At 46.3% G+C, this 26,405-nt stretch overlaps 1 protein-coding gene across 1 annotated transcript in view; it reads right to left on the reverse strand.

Annotated features, from left to right (window-relative positions):
* Positions 1–26,405, reverse strand: part of igdcc4 (immunoglobulin superfamily, DCC subclass, member 4) — a 58,521-nt gene that overhangs the window by 3,117 nt on the left and 28,999 nt on the right. The window contains exons 3-19 of the mRNA XM_042320973.1: positions 24,232–24,373; positions 21,725–21,858; positions 17,695–17,832; positions 16,967–17,119; positions 16,370–16,780; positions 15,946–16,110; positions 14,180–14,317; positions 10,639–10,812; positions 7,285–7,521; positions 6,982–7,083; positions 6,659–6,842; positions 5,149–5,276; positions 3,864–4,034; positions 3,515–3,649; positions 2,276–2,378; positions 800–1,037; positions 564–692 (exon numbers count right to left, since the gene is read on the reverse strand). Coding sequence (XP_042176907.1) covers positions 564–692; positions 800–1,037; positions 2,276–2,378; positions 3,515–3,649; positions 3,864–4,034; positions 5,149–5,276; positions 6,659–6,842; positions 6,982–7,083; positions 7,285–7,521; positions 10,639–10,812; positions 14,180–14,317; positions 15,946–16,110; positions 16,370–16,780; positions 16,967–17,119; positions 17,695–17,832; positions 21,725–21,858; positions 24,232–24,373 — 2,882 coding nt within the window. The remainder of the gene's footprint in view (positions 1–563; positions 693–799; positions 1,038–2,275; positions 2,379–3,514; positions 3,650–3,863; positions 4,035–5,148; positions 5,277–6,658; positions 6,843–6,981; positions 7,084–7,284; positions 7,522–10,638; positions 10,813–14,179; positions 14,318–15,945; positions 16,111–16,369; positions 16,781–16,966; positions 17,120–17,694; positions 17,833–21,724; positions 21,859–24,231; positions 24,374–26,405) is intronic.

Raw genomic sequence — 26,405 nt, forward strand, 5'->3', positions numbered from 1 at the left:
AGAGCAGCGGTGGTATGTGGTGTGACTGCAAAATAAATGAGGGATTCATTATAGATTAATTATAGCTCTCCCCTCCTACACTTTTGAAGGGTATGAGAGCGCCTTAACAGTGGTAGAGTAATTAATTTATCAGACGCATGATCAAGCGGCTCATTCAGCTTTCAGCCAGAGTGTCACGTTCTAATTAGCTATACGTCATCCGGACACCTCGTTCATTGTTTCATTACTTCCTGTTCAGCTCTCACACAAACCACTCTACCTCTACACCATCTCTCTCTTACTGCTCTTCTACACGCACGCACACACACACACACACACACCACGCTCACACACAAACTACGCTCACACACACACACACACACACAAACTACGCTTGCACGCACACACACACACACCACGCTCACATACAAACTACGTTCGCACGCACACAGACACACACCACGCTCACACACAAACCACTTTCTACCCCATCTACGTTTTATTCTTGTACACATGCATACACACACAAACACGCACACACACGCGCGCGCATGCACTGACGCATACACACTCTGCTCACATACCTTGCCATTCTCTGTGGTGGCCATGTCCAAAGTTCCATTGTTGAGCATTGGAGAGTCCTCTGTGATGGTATCCCTGTATTTGGTGATCCGGTTGGCCCAGTTACGACTAACTGACCCATTCCAAGCAGCCTGGAGAATGACAAGGTCAGAAGAAAAACACGACTCAACAAGTAACCTTGAAAGGTACTATATTTTTAGTTGTGTCTAGTGTGGTATCTAGTGTCCTGACTACTCACCTTGAGCTCAGCTCCTAGGGCATCGTCCCCTACTCCTACATTACCCATGAGGCTGTGCTCCTCAGTGGGCTCCGTGAGGGGTTGGGCGCGGCCATGGTCATGGTCCAGGCTGCCCAGGGGCATCAGGGTCTCTAGCTCATGGCAATCACTGCATTCTGGCACCATGGTGGGCACAGACCTACCCCCACGGCGGTACTGTGGAGGTAGAGCTGTGGAGTCCAGCCCTCCAGACACCTCTCTGGTTACACAGCACAGAGGAGGGACACGGGTTATGGATCATGGTTATGTCACTGCACATGGTTTAAACTCGGAGCACAGTATAAAAACAAGGATTGTCATTAGCAATTGTGTTTTTTATAGGAATACTTCGGGATTTTGACATTGAGGCCCTTTATCTACTCCCCCAGAGTCAGATGAACACTTGCATACCATTTAAATGTCTATGTGTCCAGTAAGAAGGAAGTTGGAGGTCGTTTCGCGAGCCATTGCTAACTAGCGTTAGCGCAATGCTTGGAAGTATGGGTATATACTAGCACGCAAGCAGACACCCATAGACTTTCAGTCATGGCACTAACACGGAACTACCTCTTAACTTCCTTCATACTGGACAAAGAGACATGGAAATGGTATCCATGAGTTTATCTGCCTCTGGGGAAGTAGACAAAGGAAGGCCTCATTGCCAACATCCCGAAGTATCCCTTTAAAAACAAATATGAGGAATGCATTGTCATAGATAGTCATGACAACTACAACAGTAGGATGAACAGCATATTGTCACTCCATCTCAAATTGTGATGGCTAGCTGGATTTACTATAGTACAGACTGGAATTCAAACAGTTGAGCTAAATACCAAAACAGACAGTAATAATAGTTGTTCCGTATTAATGCAAAATTATTCAAAATTATTCAAATCTGAAATGTCAAATGTGCAGCATTAAGACATGGACCCCCTCCCCCCTGGGTCTCACACAAAAGTCACCCTAATACTGTAACTACACAAAACATCTCCAAATCCTCCACTTCTATTTAAATCAGTTTACTGCTCTCCCTGCCAAACCCAATGCAGGGAACCAATGCAGACTTTTGTTTCATATTCTTTCCTGCTCATTAACCGCACAGCTTCATAATAGACCAAGAGCAGCCATCCGTGGTGCTCTGTCTTTCAGGACACACTCAACAACATCTGCCTGTCTGTCTCTCTGCTGCTGCAGCTTCACACTCACACACACGCGCACACACACACACACACACACACACACACACACACACACACACACACACACACACACACACACACACACACACACACACACACACACACACACACACACACACACACACACACACACACACACACACACACCCTTAAATCTTACAATGCCAGTGAAAGCTTAATGATCCTCAAATCCTAGACGTACATACTAAAGTAGACATACTAAAACAGAGTCATTTGCTTTCAAGTGGCCTCTTCTTACCTGGCCTTGCCGTTGCGGAAGCTGACACACATACAAAGGAGAATGCTGAGCAGCCCCAGACACACACCAACTATGATGCCTGTCACTGCATGGATGTCCAGCTCTATAGAGAACAGGGAACAGCCCAGGAAGGCATGCAGGAAATGGGGAGAGAAAACAGACGAGATACTGGATGAGTGTCTGAACCTGTCAGCACAGGACGCAGTTAGAGAACAGAAGTTAGGTGGGAGGATGAATGATAATATACTGTATATGCAGTATGATGACAGCCGGATTCCAAAAATTCTGCAGAACCTATTCTGTCACCCCTCAATCAATTTCAGCGGGCCATGAAGGAACCAATTCACACTTCCAGGGAGGGAGATATTAATTCAGCTTGGGCAATGGCTGTCTGTCTGGCAGTAGAGTGGAGAGGGGACAGATGGTGCTCGCTCCACTCTCGCCCGCCCACCATCCACCTCGCCCTCAATCACATTGCATTTACTACTGGCAAGATTGTTTGATGGAGCCGAATATGGGGCAACTCCACAGGACCAGAATAAACCTGCTACTCATCTTACTCTGTCTTTCTACGTCTCAGTGGTTTCAGCTAATGCCCTGAGCCAACCGGAGGAGGGTGGATGCCCCCTAGCGCCAGTGTTGTGACCTTTTGCTTCTGAATGGAGCTCTCTCCTGGCTTGCTTCTAGATGCTCGAGTTTAGCTGTTGTGTTCATTATTCTCTGACAGACAAAGTGTAATTGGGCTACAAATAGATGAGGATTGATGGAGGTCTCCTTGAGAAGCCCGACGAAACTGCAGTAGCATTCAACAATGTGCACATATCTATCTTTCCTGCCAAGCCCCCATAGAATGAGTCACTCTCTCAGAGCCCCCTTCACCGTGGTTATAGGCAAGGTGTCATCCACAGCTCTTCTGCTTCTCAAAGTCAGATATGAAGTTGATTCATAGAGCTCTCTGGGTGCAGCGGGTGCTGAGGCCACCCCTTTAATATTCACCTCAGAAGGCCAGAGAGTGAGGAGAGATATGACACAGGCTCCCCAAAGTGACAGCCTCCTGCAGGCTTCTCTCTCCCGCTGGCAGGGATGGATTGACCACTTTAAAGGACTCTGTGTGTGTGTGTGTGTGTGTGTGTGTGTGTGTGTGTGTGTGTGTGTGATTGAGAGTGTTGGGAGATACTTATGTAAGTGATGACGCACACGCACACCATCACAGTATGTGTAGACAGTAGACCCACTCACCATATTTCCTGGGAGGAGTGCGCACATCCTTCACTGGGGAATAAGGCCCCACCCCCACCTCAGTGGACGCCCTCATCTTAAAGAAGTATTGTGTACCACTAGACAGCCCTGTTACCTCAGCACTCATGATGGTCCCTGAGAGGGGGGATAGAGAGAGAGAGGGGGGGATAGAGAGAGAGGGGGATAGAGAGAGAGCGAGAGAGAGAGAGAGAGAGAGAGAGAGAGAGAGAGGGGTAAGTGTGTGTGAGAGAGGGGTAAGTGTGTGTGAGTCATTAACAGTCACATTTGCATCCACTTATAGAACCCACACAGCTCCCCGCAACAGCCACACCTTCAGCCACCCACCCACCATCTTGGGAGAGGTTGTTCCACAGATGCTCAGGTTGGCTGAGGTTGATGGTGTATAGGATCCTGTAGCTGATGACGATGCCATTGGGCTCCACAGGCGGACGCCAGTTCACCAACACAGAGGAGAAGTCCAAGGCACTGAGTTGCAGCTCCGCTGGGGGGGTGGAGGGTACTGGGGACACAGGGGGTGAAGTCAGTAATCACACCCCAGAAATAAAGCACCACAGCGAGCTGGCCACACAGGCTTTGTGTGGCTTGCTGGGACAGGTGTGACACCCCTCTGGGACAAGGTGCCCTTGCCACCTGGTCATAGAGGGAGGGCTGAGGGCAGGGACTGGGTCTCAGGTGACAGAGGGTGGTAGTATGGGGTCCGGCAGGCAGCTACCCCTGCTGTGTCAAACCAAAGACCCCTACTTCGCTGCTCTGGTAATGCATCTTCTCCTGGCCAGTTTTCACAAAGCGTCTCAATGCTGATCTAGGATCAGTTTGACCTTTCAGATCGTAATGAATAAGATTATATGGACAGAGAGGACTTGATCCTAGATCAGCCCTCGTTCCTGGCCCCTCCCTGACACCACTTGGCTGAACTGATTGACGGGCCCTGTCCCAGACAGCTCTTGGCCAACACAAGGGCCACTTCCATCTGGACATTTAATTACAGCCAATTATCTCCCTACGCTGCTAAAGATTAATCCCTTCTCTGTTAACCTGCCTCAATCACACTTGCTCAGTCCCCCTCTCTCTCTCTCCCTCTCTCTCTCTTCCTCCCTCCCTCTCACACACACAGTTTTGTATTGCTATACTTGTGGGGACCAAATGATTGATTCCCATCCAAAATCCTATTTTCCCATACCCTAAATCTAACCCTAACCTTAACCCTTTACCTAACCATAACCCTAATCATAAACCCAAACCCCTAACCCTAAAACTAACCTAACCTTACCTCCTAACCCTAACCTTAATTCTAACCCTAATTGTAACCTTAACCCAACCTCTAAGCCTAAAATAACATTTTTCCTTGTGGGGACCGTCAAAATCTCCCCACTGGTCCGAATCTTCCTTGTTTTACTATACTTGTGAGGACTTCTGGTGCCCACAAGGATAGTAAAACAAAAACACACAAACACATACACCAACGAACTATACACACCTCTGTCAGAAACAAAAACACCCTCACAGAGAAAGAGAAAGTGAGCGACAGAGCATATTGAACACAAGCATCCACCTATATGTTACACTGATGCACAGATTTGTCCTCTACACTGATGAGAACAGTAGAGACTTACTGTCAGTGAGAGTGGACTCCTCCACGGTGCCGCTGAAGGGACCAACCACGTCTCCTCCAATGGACTGCACAGCCAGCTCATAGCGGGTGTAGGGTTTTAGCGCCCCCAAGAGGATCTCCTGAGCAGAGCTGCAAAACACAGTTTGGAACATAAAAAAATGAATGAAGAGTCACAAATGGGAAAACCTGCACATCCTTCCTTCCATTCATAACCTGAATATAGATTTAGTCATTGTGGAATAAATATTACATTTCAATGAAAAGCGCTTCTTTAATCTGATTCTTTAAATGGAATTTCCATTTTCCTCCAAGAGAGTCTGGATATCTCTTCTACTGTCCTGTGTTTGACCCAGGACCAGGAGATGTGTTGTGTTTGGGGTGGTGGTGGTCGCTGACTGACCTGGTGTAGTAGGAGACTAGGAGATGTGTTGTGTTTGGGGTGGTGGTGGTCCCTGACTGACCTGGTGTAGTAGGAGACTAGGAGATGTGTTGTGTTTGGGGTGGTCCCTGACTGACCTGGTGTAGTAGGAGACTAGGAGATGTGTTGTGTTGGGGGTGGTCCCTGACTGACCTGGTGTAGTAGGAGACTAGGAGATGTGTTGTGTTTGGGGTGGTGGTGGTCCCTGACTGACCTGGTGTAGTAGGAGACTAGGAGATGTGTTGTGTTTGGGGTGGTCCCTGACTGACCTGGTGTAGTAGGAGACTAGGAGATGTGTTGTGTTTGGGGTGGTGGTGGTCCCTGACTGACCTGGTGTAGTAGGAGACTAGGAGATGTGTTGTGTTTGGGGTGGTGGTGGTCCCTGACTGACCTGGTGTAGTAGGAGACTAGGAGATGTGTTGTGTTTGGGGTGGTGGTGGTCCCTGACTGACCTGGTGTAGTAGGAGACCAGGAGATGTGTTGTGTTTGGGGTGGTGGTGGTCCCTGACTGACCTGGTGTAGTAGGAGACCAGGAGATGTGTTGTGCTTGGGGTGGTGGTGGTGGTCCCTGACTGACCTGGTGTAGTAGGAGATGTGTTGTGTTGGGGGTAGTGATGGTCCCTGACTGACCTGGTGTAGTAGGAGACCAGGAGATGTGTTGTGTTTGGGATGGTCCCTGACTGACCTGGTGTAGTAGGAGACCAGGAGATGTGTTGGGGGTAGTGGTGGTCCCTGACTGACCTGGTGTAGTAGGAGATGTGTTGTGTTTGGGGTGGGGATGGTCCCTGACTGACCTGGTGTAATAGGAGACCAGGAGATGTGTTGTGTTGGGGGTGGTGGTGGTCCCTGACTGACCTGGTGTAGTAGGAGACCAGGAAATGTGTTGTGTTGGGGGTGGTCCCTGACTGACCTGGTGTAGTAGGAGACTAGGAGATGTGTTGTGTTTGGGGTGGTGGTGGTTCCTGACTGACCTTGTGTAGTAGGAGACCAGGAGATGTGTTGTGTTGGGGGTGGTGGTGGTCCCTGACTGACCTGGTGTAGTAGGAGACTAGGAGATGTGTTGTATTTGGGGTGGTGGTGGTCCCTGACTGACCTGGTGTAGTAGGAGACCAGCGATGCGTTTCTGATGCCGGCCGGGCTGCAGCGTACGGTGTAGTTGATGATGCGGACGTTGCTGAAGCGAGGTTTCTCCCAGCGCAGCCAGATGGATGTGGAGCTGTTGGCTGTAGCCTTGATGCTGCTGGGGGGCAGGGGAGGGGGGTTCCCCTTAGGGGGCGCTTCAAAAACACACACAGACAGTTTATACACAAATATTGGTATTGTACAGACTTTCTTTAAATCTAACAGACAGAATAGAATGACACAAGCTCGCACGCACGCACACACACTGACACACACACCAATGAATAGACACACCTTTGCCATGTGCCTTCTCCGTCCTGCCCTTCCATCCTGCAGCATAGCCATCCGTCTGCTTATTGAAGGCCCACACCTTCACTTCATATAGTCTGTCAGGAACTGACACACACACAGAAATATATAGAAACGTATCTCAAGACAGAAACACACCACATTATACATAACCACAAGAAAGCTTGGCATAATGACCACGAGTTCCAAACATATTATTAATAGTCACATTTTACCATACAAATAATATCACCTGGACCAGTAGGAAGTGATTTAAACAACACTGGCATGTGAACATCCCAGACTCACCCAGACTAAAGACCTCATGATGTTTGACCCTCTTGCGGAGCTTGATGGTGTGGGCCTCCATCCTCCTCACCCGCTCCCTCTCAGGATGAGCCTCCCCATTGGTCAGGTCCTCACCAACCACCTCCCTGCAAAAGAGCTTGTAGCCGGATATCTGCGTCTGATTGGGCGGGGGCTGCCATGTGACATGGAGGGAGTTCATTTTGGCCCTAACCTTCAGCTCTGTGGGAGCAAAGATCACTGGGAAAGACGAAAAGCAAACAAGGAGCCAGCGTGAAACAACATTACTAGAGCGCATGATATGATTCAAGAAAACAAGATCCAGACACTGATTTATTGTACCAACTCAATTTGACAATCTCCTAATGGCTTTAACATTAAATAATGTAATTCTATAGACCTGTATCTAGAACAGGTGCCACCTTAATTGAGGATGATGGGCTTATGGTAATTAATGGAATGGTATCAAACATAAAACACATTGTTACTATGTGTTGTAATACCATTCCAATCTATTCCAGCCATTGTTATAAGCCGTCATCCCCTCAGCAGCTTCCTGTAATTCACATGAACTGACAATGAGGTCCTACTCAGTGAAATGTTCTTCTTCTGTGCATTAACATATTTTCTTCTTCTGTGCATTAACATATTTTCTTCTTCTGTGCATTAACATATTTTCTTCTTCTGTGCATTAACATATTTTCTTCTTCTGTGCATTAACATATTTTCTTCTTCTGTGCATTAACATATTTTCTTCTTCTGTGCATTAACATATTTTCTTCTTCTGTGTATTAACATATTTTCTTCTTCTGTGCATTAACAGATTTTCTTCTTCTGTGCATTAAGAGATTTTCTTACTCTGTGCATTAACAGATTTTCTTCTTCTGTGCATTAAGAGATTTTCTTATTCTGTGCATTAACAGATTTTCTTCTGTGCATTAAGAGATTTTCTTCTTCTGTGCATTAACAGATTTTCTTCTTCTGTGCATTAACAGATTTTCTTCTTCTGTGCATTAACAGATTTTCTTCTTCTGTGCATTAACAGATTTTCTTCTTCTGTGCATTAACAGATTTTCTTCTTCTGTGCATTAACAGGTTTTCTTCTTCTGTGCATTAAGGGCATTTGTGAGAGCTCAGTCATTGTATAGAAAAGGATAGAATAGATGTATGTCCATTTCTTAGAAATGAATCTTCTGCCTTTACCAAGAACCTCAGACACACACACACACATTGTAAGAGGCACAGAGTCAGCCTTCCCCCTGAATGGAGAGCAATTGTATGGCTGATGCAAATGTGAAGGAGAAGGTGTATTCAGCCATGAACAGTCAGCATGAATGGAAGGTTGCAGTGTTCTTTTCAGTGTTAGTATACTTAGTTACAGGTTAAGACATGAAGGTGAGTCAATCCGGAAAATGTAAAGAAATTTTAAAGTTTCTTCAAGTGCAGTCGCAAAAACCCTCAAGCGCTATGATGAAACTGGCTGTCATGAGGACCGCCACAGGAAAGGAAGACCCAGAGTTACCTCTGTTCTTTAGAGTTACCAGCCTCAGAAATTGCAGCCCAAATAAATACTTCAGAGTTCATGTAACAGAGGAGACTGCATGAATCATGCCGTCATGGTCGAACTGATGCCAAGAAACCACTACTAAAGGACACCAATAAGAAGAAGAGACTTGCTTAGACCAAGAAACCCGAGCAATGGACATTAGTCCAGAGAAATCGGTCCTTTGGTCTGAGTCCAAATGTGAGATTTTTGGTGCTAACCGCCGTGTCTTTGTGAGACGCAGAGTAGGTGAACGGATGATCTCTGCATGTGTATTTCCCACCGTGAAGCATGGAAGAGGTGTAATGGTGTGGGGGTGCTTTGCTGGTGACACTGTCTGTGATTTATTTAGAATTCAAGGCACACTTCACCAGCATGGCTACCACAGCATTCTGCAGCGATATGCCATCCCATCTAGTTTGCGCTTAGTGGGACTATAATTTGTTTTTCAACAGGACAACGACCCATCACACCTTTAACCCAATTGAGATGATTTTAGATGAGTTGGACCGCAGAGTGAAGGAAAAGCAGCCAACAACTGCTCAGCATATGTGGGAACTCTGTTGGAAAAGAAGACTGTTGGAAAAGCTGGTTGATAGAAAGCCAAGTGTGCAAAGCTTCATCAAGGCAAAGGGTGGATACTTTGAAGAATCTAAAATATATTTTGATTTGTTTAAACCTCATCGGGCTAGGGGGCAGTATTTTGACATCCAGATGAAAAGCTTGCCCAAAGTAAACTGCCTGCCACTCAGGTCCAGAAGCTAGGATATTAATATAATTGGTAGATTTAGATAGAAAACAGTTTGAATAATGTATGTGTGTATAACATAACTGATATGGCAGGCGAAAACCTGAGAAAAATCCATCCAGAATGTTTTTTTTGAGGTCACTCTCTTTTCAATGGGATTTCTATGGGGATCTAGATTTCTAAGGCACTTGCTTGCAGTTCCCATCACTTCCACTAGATGTCAACAGTCTTTAGAAATTGGTTGATGTTTTTCCTTTGAGAAATTAAGAAATAGGTCTGTTCAGAACGAGGGTCGAGTCTAGTGTACTGTTTGTTAGGGGCGCGCGACCTGAAAGCTCGCTCCACTTTGTTTTCATCCGGTATTGAACACAGTTTATCCCGTCTTAAGTTTTATTGATTATTTATGTTAAAAAAAACCTAAAGGTGTATTAGGAAAGTTGTTTGAAATGTTTGGAACAAGTTTACAGATAACTTATTAGATATTTTGTAGTCATGTTGCGCGAGTTGGAACCAGTGTTTTTCTGGATCAAACGCGCCAAATAAATTGTCATTTTGGAGATATAACGATGGAATTTATCGAACAAAAGGACCGTTTGTGATGTTTATGGGACATATTGAAGTGCCAACAAAAGAAGGTCTTCAAAGGTAAGGCATGAATTATATCGTTATTTCTGCGTTTTGTGTTGCGCCTGGCTGGTTGAAATATGAATGTCATGTGTTTGTTTGGTGGGGGGATAATCGCATGGTTTGATTTCGCCGTAAAGCCTTTTTGAAATCTGACACATTGGCTGGATTAACAACAATTGCAGCTTTAATTTGGTGTTTTGTATGTGCGATTTCATGAAAGTTTAATATTTATAGTAATTTCATTTGAATTTGGCGCTATGCCATTTCACCGGATGTTGCCGTGACAGGTTCACTTTCTTGGTTACTACTTGATTCCATAAGTGTTATTTCATCATTTTGATGTCTTCACTATTATTCTACAATGTACAACCCTTGAAAGAGTAGGTGTGTCATATATAAATATATATAGAAAGAGAGAAGGCAGGGCGCGAGGTCTCACCCATGCTGTGGTTAAAGTGGGCTGGGGTGTGGTGCTGAGCCCACTCAGATGGCACACCAAAGCCTGCTCCCGTTCCTGCCGCCATCCGCAGCCGATAGGCCTGGTTAGGCTGCAGCTCCCGCAAGGTAAGCTGAGTCTCATTCCCCCCCACCTCCACAGAAAACACGTTGTCCACTGCAGTAAACACACACACACACATACATAAGATGCAGCCCATCTTCATAATTATCCATGACCTTATTATGCAAGACCTGATGACTCATTGTATACCATGGATAGAACATAGACCACTTTATGCTTTGGGCTTATACCCCAAGTCACTCTTCAATACTTAATGCTTAGAATCCACAATTGTTCTTGGAGCCAAAATGTGTGTGACTGAGTTTAAGAGTCTTTTGTAGTCATTCAGGACACACTCCCCAACTGCCTGGCTGTCTCTCTGCTGTTGCATACTGATACACATGCCAACAGGGCATACACAAACACGCGCACATAGACACACAAACACGCACACATAGACACACAAACAGGCACACATAGACACACAAACACGCGCACATAGACACACAAACACGCACACATAGACACACAAACAGGCACACATAGACACACAAACACGTGCACATAGGCACACAAAAACGCACACATAGACACACAAACACGCACACATTAACACACAAACAGGCACACATAGACACACAAACACGCACACATAGACACACAAACACGCACACATAGACACACAAACACGCACACATAGACACACAAACAGGCACACATAGACACACAAACAGGCAGACACACAAACAGGCACACATAGACACACAAACACGCACACATAAACACACAACACAACACACACAAACACGGCACACATAGACACACAAACACGCACACATAGACACACAAACACGCACACATAGACAAACACGCACACATAGACACACATAACACACAAACAGGCACACATAGACACACAAACACGCACACATAGACACACAAACAGGCACACATAGACACACAAACACGCACACATAGACACACAAACAGGCACACATAGACACACAAACAGGCACACACAAAAACACGCACACATAGACACACAAACACGCACACATAGACACACAAACAGGCACACATAGACACACAAACACGCACACATAGACACACAAACAGGCACACATAGACACACAAACACGCACACATAGACACACAAAACACGCACACATAACACACACAAACAGGCACACATAGACACACAAACACGCACACATAGACACACAAACACGCACACATAACACACACACACCTAACACACAAACACGCACACATAGACACACAAACAACACATAGACACACATAAACACACAAACAGGCACACATAGACACACAAACACGCACACATAAACACACAAACATGCACACACAAAAACACGCACACATAGACACACAAACAGGCACACATAGAACACAAACACGCACACATAAACACACAAACACACACATAGACACACAAACAGGCACACATAGACACACAAACACGCACACATAGACACACAAACACGCACACATAGACACACAAACAGGCACACATAGACACACAAACACGCACACATAAACACACAAACAGGCACACATAGACACACAAACACGCACAACACACAAACATGCACACATAGACACACAAACAGGCACACCTAGACACACAAACACGCGCACATAGACACACAAACACGCACACATAGACACACAAACACGCACACATAGACACACAAACACGCACACATAGACACACAAACAGGCACACATAAACACACAAACACGCACACATAGACACACAAACACACACATAGACACACAAACACGCACACATAGACACACAAACACGCACACATAGACACACAAACACGCACACATAGACACACAAACACGCACACATAGACACACAAACACGCACACATAGACACACAAACACGCACACATAGACACACAAACACGCACACATAGACACACAAACACGCACACATAGCACACAAACACGCACACATAGACACACAAACACACGCACATAGACACACAAACACGCACACATAGACACACAAACACGCACATAGACACAAACAAACACGCACACATAGACACACAAACACGCACACATAGACACACAAACACGCACACATAGACACACAAACACGCACACATAGACACACAAACACAGACACACAAACAGGCACACATAGACAAACAAACAGGCACACATAAACACACAAACAGGCACACATAGACACACAAACAGGCACACATAGACACACAAACAGGCACACATAGACACACAAACAGGCACACAGACACACAAACAGGCACACATAGACACACAAACACGCACACATAGACACATAGACACACAAACAGGCACACATAGACACACAAACAGGCACACATAGACACACAAACAGGCACACATAGTAACACAAACACGCACACATAAACACACAAACATGCACACATAGACACACAAACAGGCACACCTAGACACACAAACACGCGCACATAGACACAAACACGCACACATAGACACACAAACACGCACACATAGACACACAAACACGCGCACATAGACACACAAACAAGCGCACATAGACACACAAACACGCACACATTGACACACAAACACGCACACATAGACACACAAACACGCACACATAGACACACAAACACGCACACATAGACACACAAACACAGACACACAAACAGGCACACATAGACAAACAAACAGGCACACATAGACACACAAACAGGCACACATAGACACACAAACAGGCACACATAGACACACAAACAGGCACACACAGACACACAAACAGGCACACATAGACACACAAACACGCACACATAGACACATAGACACACAAACAGGCACACATAGACACACAAACAGGCACAAACACGCACACATAGACACACAAACAGGCACACATAGATACACAAACAGGCACACATAGACACACAAACAGGCACAAACACGCACACCTAGACACACAAACAGGCACAAACACACACACCTAGACACACAAACAGGCACAAACACGCACACATAGATACACAAACAGGCACACATAGATACACAAACAGGCACACATAGACACACAAACAGGCACACATACACACACAAACAGGCACAAACACGCACACATAGACACACAAACAGGCACACATAGATACACAAACAGGCACACCTAGACACACAAACAGGCACACATAGACACACACACAGGCACACATAGACACACACACAGGCACACATAGACACACAAACAGGCACACATTCAGCCATAATTAACATCATTCTCTACTACAGGAATCCTAACTTTAGATGCGCACGCTTTATGGTTGCATACATCATGCATTGATTTGAGGCTTTGTGCCCTCCTGAAACATGAACACATATACCACCACGTTCTAATACCGGACAGCCTTATAATAACACAGGACAGCAGTGTAGTACTGTGGCCTCCGTGCCAGTAGATGGTGATGTACTTGCCTTGTTCCAGTGTGGAGTAGTCGATGCGGTAGCGGGTGACAGCTCCTCTGCTGTGCTGGGAGGACAGGGGCAGCCACATCACTCTGATGTCTGTAGGAGAGGTGCTGAGCAGGGACAGCTGTGGAGGGGCACTGGGTACTGTGGGGTAGAGCATGGCAGGACATTCTTATTATTAATGTGTCATATAGTTTGCAGTACAGATTAGAGGTCGACCGATTAATCGGAATGGACGATTAATTAGGGCTGATTTCAAGTTTTCATAACAATCGGAAATCGGTGTTTTTGGGCGCCGATTTGCCGATTTTTTTATATATATTTTTTTACACCTTTATTTAATCTTTATTTAACTAGGCAAGTCAGTTAAGAACACATTCTTATTTTCAATGACGGCCTAGGAACAGTGGGTTAACTGCCTTGTTCAGGGGCAGAACGACAGATTTTCACCTTGTCAGCTCGGGGGATCCAATCTTGCAACCTTAACTAGTCCAACTTAATAACGACCTGCCTCTCTCTCGTTGCACTCCACAAGGAGTTACGCGAATGCAGTAAGCCAAGGTAAGTTGCTAGCTAGCATTAAACTTATCTTATAAAAAACAATCAATCATAATCACTAGTTAACTACATATGGTTGATGATATTACTAGATATTATCTAGCGTGTCCTCTGTTGCATATAATCTGACTGAGCATACAAGTATCTGACTGAGCGGTGGTAGGCAGAAGCAGGCGCGTAAACATTCATTAAAACAGCACTTTCATGCGTTTTGCCAGCAGCTCTTCATTATGCGTCAAGCATTGCGCTGTTTATGACTTCAAGCCTATCAACTCCCGAGATGAGGCTTGTGTAACCGAAGTGAAATGGCTAGCTATTTAGCGCACGCTAATTGTCGTTGTGTTGCTGGTACGAGCCCAGGGAGGAGCGAGGAGAGGGATGGAAGCTATACTGTCACACTGGAAATACTAAAGTGCCTATAAGAACATCCAATAGTCAAAGGTTAATTAAATACAAATGGTATAGAGGGAAATAGTCCTATAATTCCTATAATAACTACAACCTAAAACTTCTTACTTGGGAATATTGAAGACTCATGTTAAAAGGAACCACCAGCTTTCATATGTTCTCATGTTCTGAGCAAGGAACTGAAACGTTAGCTTTCTTACATGGCACATATTTTACATGGAACATATTGCACTTTTACTTTCTTCTCCAACACTTTGTTTTTGCATTATTTAAACCAAATTGAACATGTTTCATTATTTACTTGAGGCTAAATTGATTTTATTAATGTATTATATTAAGTTAAAATAAGTGTTCATTCAGTATTGTTGTAATTGTCATTAATACAAATAAAAAAATTAAAAAATCGGCCGGTATCGGCTTTTATGGTCCTTTATGGTCCTGGATCTAGTGTCTGGTGACTTAAGTAGCCGATCATATTCTCTGGAGGGTCACAGCATGTCAGATCAGGTACAGGACACTCTTAGTATCCATACATCAACCATACTATTCTGCAGGCTACTATACCAATTTATTCATTACATTATCTCCTAGCAACAAAGTAGAATCACATAGCTAGTTGACGGGCAACAATATCTACTTAGGTGTGTTACTCACGTATAATAAAGGTTGTATTACAGTTGACCGTGTCATACGTTCTTTTTACTCTCAAGTGTATGATGACTCATGCAGGCTGTCATGTGGATGCATTAGATCTAACTGTGTCTCTGTTGTTTTCCTTTGAGAAGTGAGGTCTTTGGTCTACTCACCGTCCTCCAGCATCTCCACGGTGACGGGCCGTGACGGGGGGCTGGCTCCCATGGGGGAGTAGGCCACCACGTAGAAGGTATAGGATGTGTGTGGCAGTAGCTCCTTCACATGGTACTCTGTGGTATCGTTGTTCACGGCAAACTGGTATTCCATGTGATCAGAGCCTGTGGACCACACAAGCCCAGTGTTTTACCTGGAGCACAGGACACACTCAGCCTGACCTGACAGTGTCCTTCTCTGCCATGCTATCAAGGAACCAGGCACCTATGTATGTTAATGCCTATACACTTGAAACGAGTTAGCAGCCTTGTGCATAGATGTCGTACGTACAGGCCACACACACACACACACACACACACACACACACACACACACACACACACACACACACACACACACACACACACACACACACACACACACCTGAAGTGGGCTGGTAGTGCACAGAGAAGCCTATAATCCGGTCACTGTTGTGTTCGGGCCGTTCCCAGGTGAGGAGGGCGGTGGTGCTTGATTGGGGCGTGGCAGAGAGCTGGTGTGGCGGGCTGGGTAGACCCTCTCGCACAATGACAGACAGCTTGGCTGTGGCACAGGCCGTCCCCAGAGCGTTGTCAGCGATGCATTGGTAGTACCCTGCGTCATCCAGACCCAGCTGGTTGATGAGCAGCACCCCAGGGCTCTGGGTCTTCACCCGTCCGTTAGACTTGACCGGCTTGCCATTCTTCAGCCAGTGCAGCGCCGGGGGAGGCTCCCCAGAGCTGTTACACACAAACCTGGCTGTGTTTCCCCGAGAGAGAGACACCGTCTCTGGGGGCTGGAGGATCACTGGTGGGGCTGGGAGAATGCGAATAGAGAAACATCCTTCTAAGGAAAAAATACTTCACAGCAGCATATATATTACAATTTACTAGAGGACCAGAGAACTAAGATAAAAGCCAAGAATACAAATCAGAGATCTAAGATCGAAGCCAAACATGCAATCTATACCAAATTCTCACACTCACATATTCTTCCTCTTACCTGGCACATGCAGTTCAGCCGCAGCGATGACAAACTCGCGGGTCTTGGGTTTGTTGGCACGGCAGACGTAGACGCCTGCATGGTAACGCCGTGTGTTGGGGATCACCAGGTTGGTTTCCAGGACAACCACGTCGGTGGCGATGGGCTTCCCGTCTGTGTCCAGGAGAAAGAGCAGAAAGGAACAGAGAAGAGACAAGCGATTTCAAAGAAAAAAATATCAGAAAAGACCAAACTAAAGCAATTAAAAACTGTAGTTTCATGCACACAACACTAGGCACTGCCATTTCAAGGCAGCTCAGTTCAGCAGTTGAACGTCAATCACAGAAAAGTATAGTGAGCATATCCAGCCACTAGGTGGCACTGTAAGACCTCTGTGATGACGGGAGTTTTGTCAGCAAAGGTAGAAATATGAAACACAATGAAGATGATATTACAGGAATAACACAGGAGCTTAGTACCAAAGTATTGGCCAGGCTCTCGTTGTGACATTGGTATTGAGTCTATTCTTTCATTTAACTAGGCAAGTTAGTTAAGAACAAATTCTTATTTACAACTACGGCCTACCCCGGCAAACCTGGGCCAATTCTGCACCACCCTAAGGGACTCCCAATCAGGGCCTATCTGATACAGCCTGGATTTGAACCAGGGACTGTAGTGATGCCTCTTGCACTGAGATGCAATGCCTTAGACCGCTGCACCACTCGGAAGGGATTGAGAGAGAGTCTTACCCTGTCTGCTCCAGGACACCAGGGGCTTGGGCTGCCCCCCCTGGGCCATGCACTCCATCACTGCTGGACGCCCTTGCACCACTGTGGCATTTTGAGGAGGTGCCACAATCACTACCTCACTTTGGGCAGGGCCAGGACCTGGGCACACAGACACAACACAGACACAGGAATCAACAGCTGCCTTACAACCAACTCCAACCCTCAATGTCTTATATCAGACACCGTCATTCTAACGCGGCATGTCACAAATGACCTACCGATGAACTCAGTTTAGGCAGGGTCGTGGTGCTACCTGATGTAAGACAATGCTGGGGCCCTTGTCAGGATTCAGTGTAACAACTCTGAACACGCAACTCAAGACAACTGGGAATGGTCATCCAACTCGGAATTCCAAGCTGGAAACTCTGGCATCTTTCTAGAACTCAGACTTTCCGACCTGAAGATCACTGACGTCATGATTTGACCATGTTTCCTCGAGTTCCCAGTTGTTTTGAAAGAACCACCAGTCCTGTCCTGTCCTCTCCATCACTATGACATCACAGCAGCTCTCAATAGGGGAGGAAAGATCACCTGACACCAGTCTAGTTTCCCCTTGGGCCCACAGTGAAAGCTTGGCCCTCTCGGTTAGTTAGGATCAGTGTTACCAATTTAGTGACTTTGTCGCTATATTTATCAAGTTTTCAGACCCCGCCAGTGACTTATATTGGTAAAAGAGTTTAGCGACAAATTCAGCAACTTTTCAGGCTGCCTTTGGGGAGTTTTGGCTCCTGAGAGTTTCTATGGTTTTGATAGCATTTAGTGACTTTCCCTACACAATTCTGCCACAAACAAGAATGGGAGAAGCTGTCTGTGTAACAAAAATCACAGCAACGGTGCACACACAGGCAGAGAAGCACAAGGGAAGAGGGTTTGCGGCAGGCCAAAAACACGACATCGGGGACCACAGCTGTGCCGCAGCAAGGCCAATTGGTACTGTGACATAGTTGTGGCAATGCAAAATGTCATCTAGCGACTTCTAGCGACAAATCAAGGAGCCAATAGAGATTCTCACTGAAAAATCGTTGGCAACACTGTTTAGGAAGATGAGTGGAGGAGACAGAGCTAGCTACTAGCCTGGTTAAAACAGAATGAATGCTGCACAACCAGGCTAGCTAGCTGCCCCAATGGGCTTAAGAGAGGAGCAGAAGGCTCTATATTATGTATGCTAAACCTCTTTGGAGTCACTTATTGTAGACGGATTGACAGAGAGAGAGAGAGAGAGAGAGAGAGAGAGAGAGAGACAGAGGGCATCTGAGGGAGAGGGGAGTCAGATAATGGAGGAGAGGCAGTGAGGGCCTTACTCTGAGAGCATGGTGGTGTAATTCTGCCAAACTATATGACTAAATAAATCTCCATCATTTTCTTGGAGGAGTAGAAGAGTGCATTAGCAGAGCAGATGAGGCCCTTATTTTTAGTGGCTCTGTGTGAGTGGCTCTAGGGGTAATTATGGTAGGAGGGGAGGCCCATCACACTGCCTGGGCTGGGGCCTGCTCTGCCCGTCTCTCTGCTCAGAGCCTACATTATGATAATGTGCTCCAGCAGGGTCCTGGGATACTGTAAGCACATTATAAATTCATCATTGAGCATACATACAGCACTACTTGGTTATGCATGAGGGCTTAAGGTTTTAAATGGGCCAGTCGAGTTCTCCCAGGATTGCAGGATGTGCCTTGATAGGGTTTTGTATAAGTTCTGTGCTCAGAGTGTGTGTGCGTGTGTGTGTGTTTTGCATGCGCACATGCATGTGTATGCGTGGATGAGAGAGAGAAAGTACACTGAACAAAAATATAAAAGCAAAGCGTTCGTCCCATGTTTCATGATCTGAAAATACCTGATATTTTCCATACGCACAAATAGCTTATTTCTCTCAAATTTGGTGCACAAATTGGTTTACATCCCTGTTAGTGAACATTTATCCTTTGCCAAGATAAACAGCATGATCATTACACAGGTGCACCTTGTGCTGTGGACAATAAAAGGCCACTTTAAAATGTGGAGTTTTGTCACACAACTCAATGCCACAGATTTTTTGAGGGAGCGTGCAATAGGCATGCTGACTGCAAGAATGTCCGGCCTCACAACCACAGACCACATGTAACCACGCAAGCTCAGGACCTCCATATCCGGCTTCTCCATCTGCATGATCGTCTGATGAGGGGTGGTGGTGGGGGGGGTGGGGGGCTGAGTAGTATTTCTGTCTGTAATAAAGCCCTTTTGTGGGGACAAGCTCATTATGATCGGCTGGGCCTGGCTCCCCAGTAGGTGGCTGCCCAGTCAGGTAAGGCCCATAGATTAGAGCCTAATACATTTCTTTCAATTGATTGATTTCCTGATATGAACTGTAACTCAGTAAAATCATTGAAATTGTTGCATGTTGCGTTTATATTTTGGTTCAGTATATAAAGGCATAGACGTAATGTACAATTGAATAAGTGGAGTTGATGTTCTCAGCATTATTCTGTCAGGAAGATGACATTGGTGTTCAGGTATTCCATTCATAAACCTCTTCCAAAGTGAAAGCTAGAGATATAATGGCATTAGATTTGACATGTTTTACGTAACGCCTCAAAAAGTCTGGGAGTGCTTTCTTCTCTGACCTTCAGGTTTCTAAGGCAGCAGGGCTTTGTGTCACACCAAATACCTGCTCCTGTAAGCTAGCATCACTTCACACAGTCTGTTGGATATTGGGAGGTGTGAAAAAGGCAGGAATGCTGTAATTTCTTCACCTGCCCTGGCTGTCTGTGTGACTGTGAGAGTGGTGTGTGAAATATGTGAAATATGTGTTGTGTATGTGTTGTGTGTGTGTGTGTGTGTGTGTGTGTGTGTGTGTGTGTGTGTGTGTGTGTGTGTGTGTGTGAAAGTGTGTGGTGTTTGTGTACTCATCCGTGTGTGTGTGGGAGAGAAAGAAGATATACAGTAAGTGTGTCAAGGAGTATTGAGTCATCAACATAATGCAAAGTCTATTTGTGAATGTGCGTGTCACGCCCTGATCTGTTTCACCTGTCTTTGTGATTGTCTCCTCCCACCTCCAGGTGTCACCCGTTTTCCCCATTAGTATTTATTCCGGTGTTCCTTGTTTGTCTGTTGCCAGCTTGTCTTGTCAAGCCAACCAGTGTGGTTTTCCATGTGCCTGCTTTTTTTCTTCTTATCTCTCTTTTGCTAGTCCTCGCGGTTTTGACCCTTGCCTGCCTTGACTCTGAACCAGCATGCCTGACCATACTGCCTGCCCTGACCTCGAGCCTGCCTGCCACTCTGTACCTCCTGGTCTCTGACCTTGTTATGATCTTTTGCCTGTCCACGACCATTCTCTTGCCTGCCCCTTAGATTATAATAAATATCAGAGACTCGAACCACCCGCCTCCCATGTCTGCATCTGGGTTTCGCCCTGTGCCCTTATAGTGCGTGCCTGTCTGTGAGTGTGTGGACATGCTGCAGGGTGCAGAGAGGTGATTCATCTCTGTTTCCCTCTCTGTTCCACAGGATGCAGACATTCCCACACAGTTCAGTCTTGTGTCCAGGCAACAAGCTCAATAGGGCCAATAGGTATAAAGACTCTGACATGTTTCTGATGCTCAGACAGTCTCTCTCTCTCTCTTTCTGTTTGCGTGCCAACGCTCACATAGAAGCAGATCTAGACATAGGCCTTTCACAGACACTAAAGTTTGACGGAACCAATTGAAGGCCAGGATTGATTTCCATCAGTAATGCACCTTTTGTCAGAAGGGAAGAGACGTGGGTGAGGAGAGCAGAGCGAGGCTGTGTATACTGCTTACAGCCTGATGATATCAGAAATGAGACCATAGGTCTGGAGCCGTCTGTCTCTTTACCTCTCTCAGGAAATACATATAAGCAGGAAGCCATCCACTAAATAGGCTATTTAAAGACCACACTCAGACAGAGAGGGTCAAGCACGTCCAAAGGGATCACTTGGCTACAGACGTCATCAGAGAGAGAGAGAGAGAGAGAGAGAGACTGAGAGAGCATAACATACCCGTAGTGACAGTGAGGATGGCATCCTGGCTGAAGCGTTTCCGGGCAAAGTTGGAGGCCACACAGCGGTACGCACCCCCATCCTCCTTAACCGCCCCCAAGATCTGGAGCACACCGTTAGGGAGAGAGATGAACCTGGAGACGGAGGGAAAGGGAGAGAGGGTGGGAAGGAGAGAGAGTGCAAGAACTAGTGCTTAGTGAGATATAATAACTCACTGGTAATCTCCAACTGTGTACACGCTCATTACGGCCATACAGAACTGCAGGAGTAGGTCTCCAGTGACGGCCATTAGGCTACACTCTCCTTATATCTAACAGCTATTTAGCATAACGCCGTCCACAAAAATGGAATCTCAAATAAAAGTAGACAAAAGAAAGGAAGAAGAAAGAAATGACACTAAATACATTGTATTCCTAATGACAAAGAATACGTAAACAGGGGAGAAAAAGAAGAGACTAGAAAGAAAGAATTATTTAGAAATCTTTACTGATAGATGTAAGAGAACAATGAGCTCTCAATCTAGGTCAGAGAGATTGCGCATTGCAAAACAGCATTTAGAAGCAGCCATGGCTGCTGGTTGTGCCGACTCTTGTCAATATTTATCTCTCTTTCACCCATCAGCTCCTCTTCCTCCTCCCTCCCTCCCTCCTTCCCCCTGCCATGGAAGACAGGTCAGGTTCCACACACCCACCCACACACACACACACACACACACACACACACACACACACACACACACACACACAAACCCGGATGGTTCCTCCAAGCCTGAGGCCTGGGCTTTCCACTATTCAACTCCTATTCCACAGCCTTTTAACTCTATGATGATGGACTAGTAATGCCCTGACAGACAGACAGAGAGCTCATCTGTGCAACAGAGAGACTGCACACAACACTGGTCTCTGGTCAGGGTCTCATCTCTACTGCTGCCCATTAGTACCACTTTGTGTCAGCACAACAACACCACAGCACTGTACAGCTTGGTTCAGCATTTGGTTCAGCATTGGCCTATGGGTCACACAGGGATAGACTGTTTTTGAGCCAGATGCCTCTAATAATGTCAGGCAGGCACAAATGTATAGCCAACAGCTGAGCTGAGGCAGAAACGTCAATAGTGTTAAGTGCTTGGGTAAATGAGCATGAGAGCGGGACCGTTTCTGGTGACTAGTGAGAGTGTGTGTGTGTGTGTGTGTGTGTGTGTGTGTGTGTGTGTGTGTGTGTGTGTGTGTGTGTGTGTGTGTGGCACTGCTCGGCTGTGAGAGTGTGCATTTGAGTTTTCAGGCAGACGAGACGGCATTAAATCGGGGTTTCTATCAGTAACGCTACATGATTCTCCACTGTTCAGCCCTGAATGTCAATACACAGAGTGTTGTTAGCACACTGGTCCTGCCCCCCCCTTTCCGCTCCTCTGATGCCCTTGTCCACTCTGTGTGGTCAAGGGTGGTCAGCAGCAAGGGTCCTGGAACGTTATAGTAATTTTAGTCAGTTTTAACCATGTTAATGAAGAAAAGCTGGCCATTTCCTGGCCATTCAACATGAGACACACATTTAAACAAGTCGTCCTGTGAACAGCCATATGTGGGCCATGGCCTTTGAAGGGCAACTCGTCAACTCGGCACATGATCACTCCGAGGCAAGCCATGAACAGTAATTCACTGTATACTGTATACCGCATAAGTGTGTGTGTGTGTGTGCACATGCGCGTACACACATGCCGAGTGTGTGCGATATGCATCTAAATGACTAACAAACAGCTGCTAGTCTTTCTATGATTGGTAAGGACAGAGCAGGTGGAAAAAATGTGTAACTTAATTTAAAAAGGGCCAAATCTCTCCCATGAGGGAGACGAAGGGAGCGAGAGCGAGGAGAGAGGAAAGGCCAGGGAGGAGAAGGGAGGGAGCGGAGTCATGTGCAGTAGATTATGTGCATCTTTCTACCCAATTCGATTCAAAGCACATCAGTTCCCAGTTACTGGACTGGCCTCAGCCTGTAGCCATGTGAAAGGGAGATGTAAGAGAGTTTTTGGGAGTAGAACAAACAGAAGAGAGAAAGTGACCAGGCTGCACTTTGTGGCCCTGACCTTCAGCCTCTGGCTGACAGACAGAGAGGAAACCAACAGATCTGTGTCCATCCCTTATCTCTGAACTCTGCACTACTGAAAAAGACCAATATGTACTCATTTAATTGAACTTCCTACCAAATTCTCAGGTTATTCCCTGACTGCCATTATGCAATGAAGTAGAATGGTGGAGGAGGGAGCACAGCTCTCACATGATCAGTGGCAGCATGGACCTTAGAACAGATCCAGTCTCTGCTGTCCGGCTGGAGCTCTCTCAGGGGACAGCATTGGGACCAAGTAGAACAGACAATCACTTACTGTCAGGCTCTGCTGGAGTGCATCACCATGTGTGTGTGTGTGTGTGTGTGTGTGTGTGTGTGTGTGTGTGTGTGTGTGTGTGTGTGTGCGTGTGTGTGAGAATGTGCATGTGTGTGTGCACGCGTCTCACCTAAGCTGGCTGGGGATGGGTTCCTGGTCCTTCTCCCAGGTTATCCTTGGAGTGGGCACTCCGTCTATCTGGCACTCAAAGCGGGAAGCACCCCCAAGGGGCACCACCTGGGCCTCTGGGTCCTGATGGAAACGAGACAGCGCTGGGAGTGAGGGAGAAAGGTGAGGGAGATAGAGAGTGACAGCAAGAGAGAGGGAGAAAGAGACACAGAGAGAGAGATGCAGTCAGCTAGTCTGTAGCCCACACGTGATAACTGTAGTTAACAGCAGGGGGCAGCAGTGTGTCCTGGAGCTGAGTCTTATAGGGCTAAGGGGGCCCCTGACCTCAGGCCAGACTGATTTGGGGCATTATGGGGGAACACAAGAGCTCTGACTACCTCATCAATCAGCTCCAGGGTTGCAAGCTGTTCTGTCCAGCCTGCAGTCCTAAAGTCCTGAACATACCAATCCAAGATTACCTTCAAATTGTATTCTCACCAAACTGCTGTGACAGACTAGACATAAAGCCATACATAAAGCACTCGAGGAAAAAGTCACATCCTTACATCCTGAAGTTGTTCCTAATTTCTCCATTGGACTGTAATATCCCAAGACATACATTAAAAATACATTTTGAACTGATTAGAAAATGTGACGCGTAAACCATGCTTCATAACACATATAAGGGCTAATCCTACCTAGCGACCAAACATAAATCTGTCACAACTACTTCTGAGCTGATTCTCACATGGCAAAGTTCTTCAGAAAGCCACATATTATTAGCTGACTAACAGCACAAATAAGCTCAGCACCTGTCATTGCATAAACTAGATGCTGTACACACACACACACACACACACACACACACACACACACACGGAGCAAAGTTTCTCAATGAGCACACAGAGCAGAGCTCCACAGAGCAGCTAGATAGATAACAGGTCATCCAATAGTGTAAAGTAAGCTAGCACTTGTAACTCTTGTGGCCAACTGGGCTAATGGTTAACTTACTGAGTGAATGGACCAGATGAAGTAGATTACTGTATCTGTAAATCTGTTAGCATGTCTTGTGCTCTATATGAGTTCAATCCATAGCACATTTATTTTTAGTCTCTCCCTTCTCTGTCTGTTCCTGTTCTCTCTGTGCCTCCTCTCTCTTTCTCTCTCCTGTCCTCTCTATTCCCCCTCTCTTTCTGTCTTTGCCCCATTCTTTGGCCCCTCAGCGATCAGATTGCAACTTTCTTCCCCTCCCCTTGTACTCTCTGACCACAACACATGGCTTCCCTGTTCTCTGTCTGTCGACATGTCCACCAACTCCTCTCCTCCCCTCCTCCTCTACCGCGATTTACCCCCCTCTCTTTAACTGACTCACTCGCTTTTTGGACGGAGTCACATGAAGGGAGCATTCAGAACAGCAATGCACATCAAACATGTTTAGAGTATTAAAGACGAAGGACTGTCACACAATTATCACATGTGGTGTTCTGCCTCCTAATTGGTGGTGGTAAAGACATGAGACAGACAGAAAGACAGACAGACAGACATGGGCCTCTGGTCTCTCTGCTCAATGTCAGTGTGCTCGTTGAGGCCCATTGCATGCAGGCCCTTGGCACTGCTTGTCTCCAGCAGCCCATCCATCTCACAGCAGTAGTAGTCTACAGCACATTACATTTAACAGCTCCCTCCACAGACACCTTCTGAAGGACACACTTATTAGTTTCTCTCCCAGAACAGCCTCTGCCTTCACCATCCCAAACTCCTCAGTTACCTCCCACCCAAATATCCCATCTTTCCTTCCTACCCAACGTATCCTCCCCTACCTTCCTACTTCCTTCTCTTTTCACCAATCCTAACTCCTCAGTCACCTCCCTCCCTTCATCCCTCTCAGTCATCACCTCCCTACCTCATTGTCCCGTCATTGTCCCCAAACAAAGCATTCTCATAAATAGGCATGCGACAGCTGATAAAAGGAGGAACCTCCACAGAGGATACAGTCCCATTCTACACAAAGCTAATGACTGAATAAAGACTGCCACTTTTACAGAGGATAATGAAAGCAGCTCTATGGGAGGAGAGTGTGACGGGAGATGAGAGAGGGAGGGGAGGAGAGAGGAGAGGAGAGGGGAGAGGGAGGAGAGAGGGAGGGGAGAGAGGAGAGGGGAGGGGAGAGGGAGGGGAGAGGAGAGAGGGGGGGGG

The sequence above is a fragment of the Oncorhynchus tshawytscha genome, linkage group LG04 (assembly GCF_018296145.1).
Source record: "Oncorhynchus tshawytscha isolate Ot180627B linkage group LG04, Otsh_v2.0, whole genome shotgun sequence".
NCBI classification, from domain to species: domain Eukaryota; kingdom Metazoa; phylum Chordata; class Actinopteri; order Salmoniformes; family Salmonidae; genus Oncorhynchus; species Oncorhynchus tshawytscha.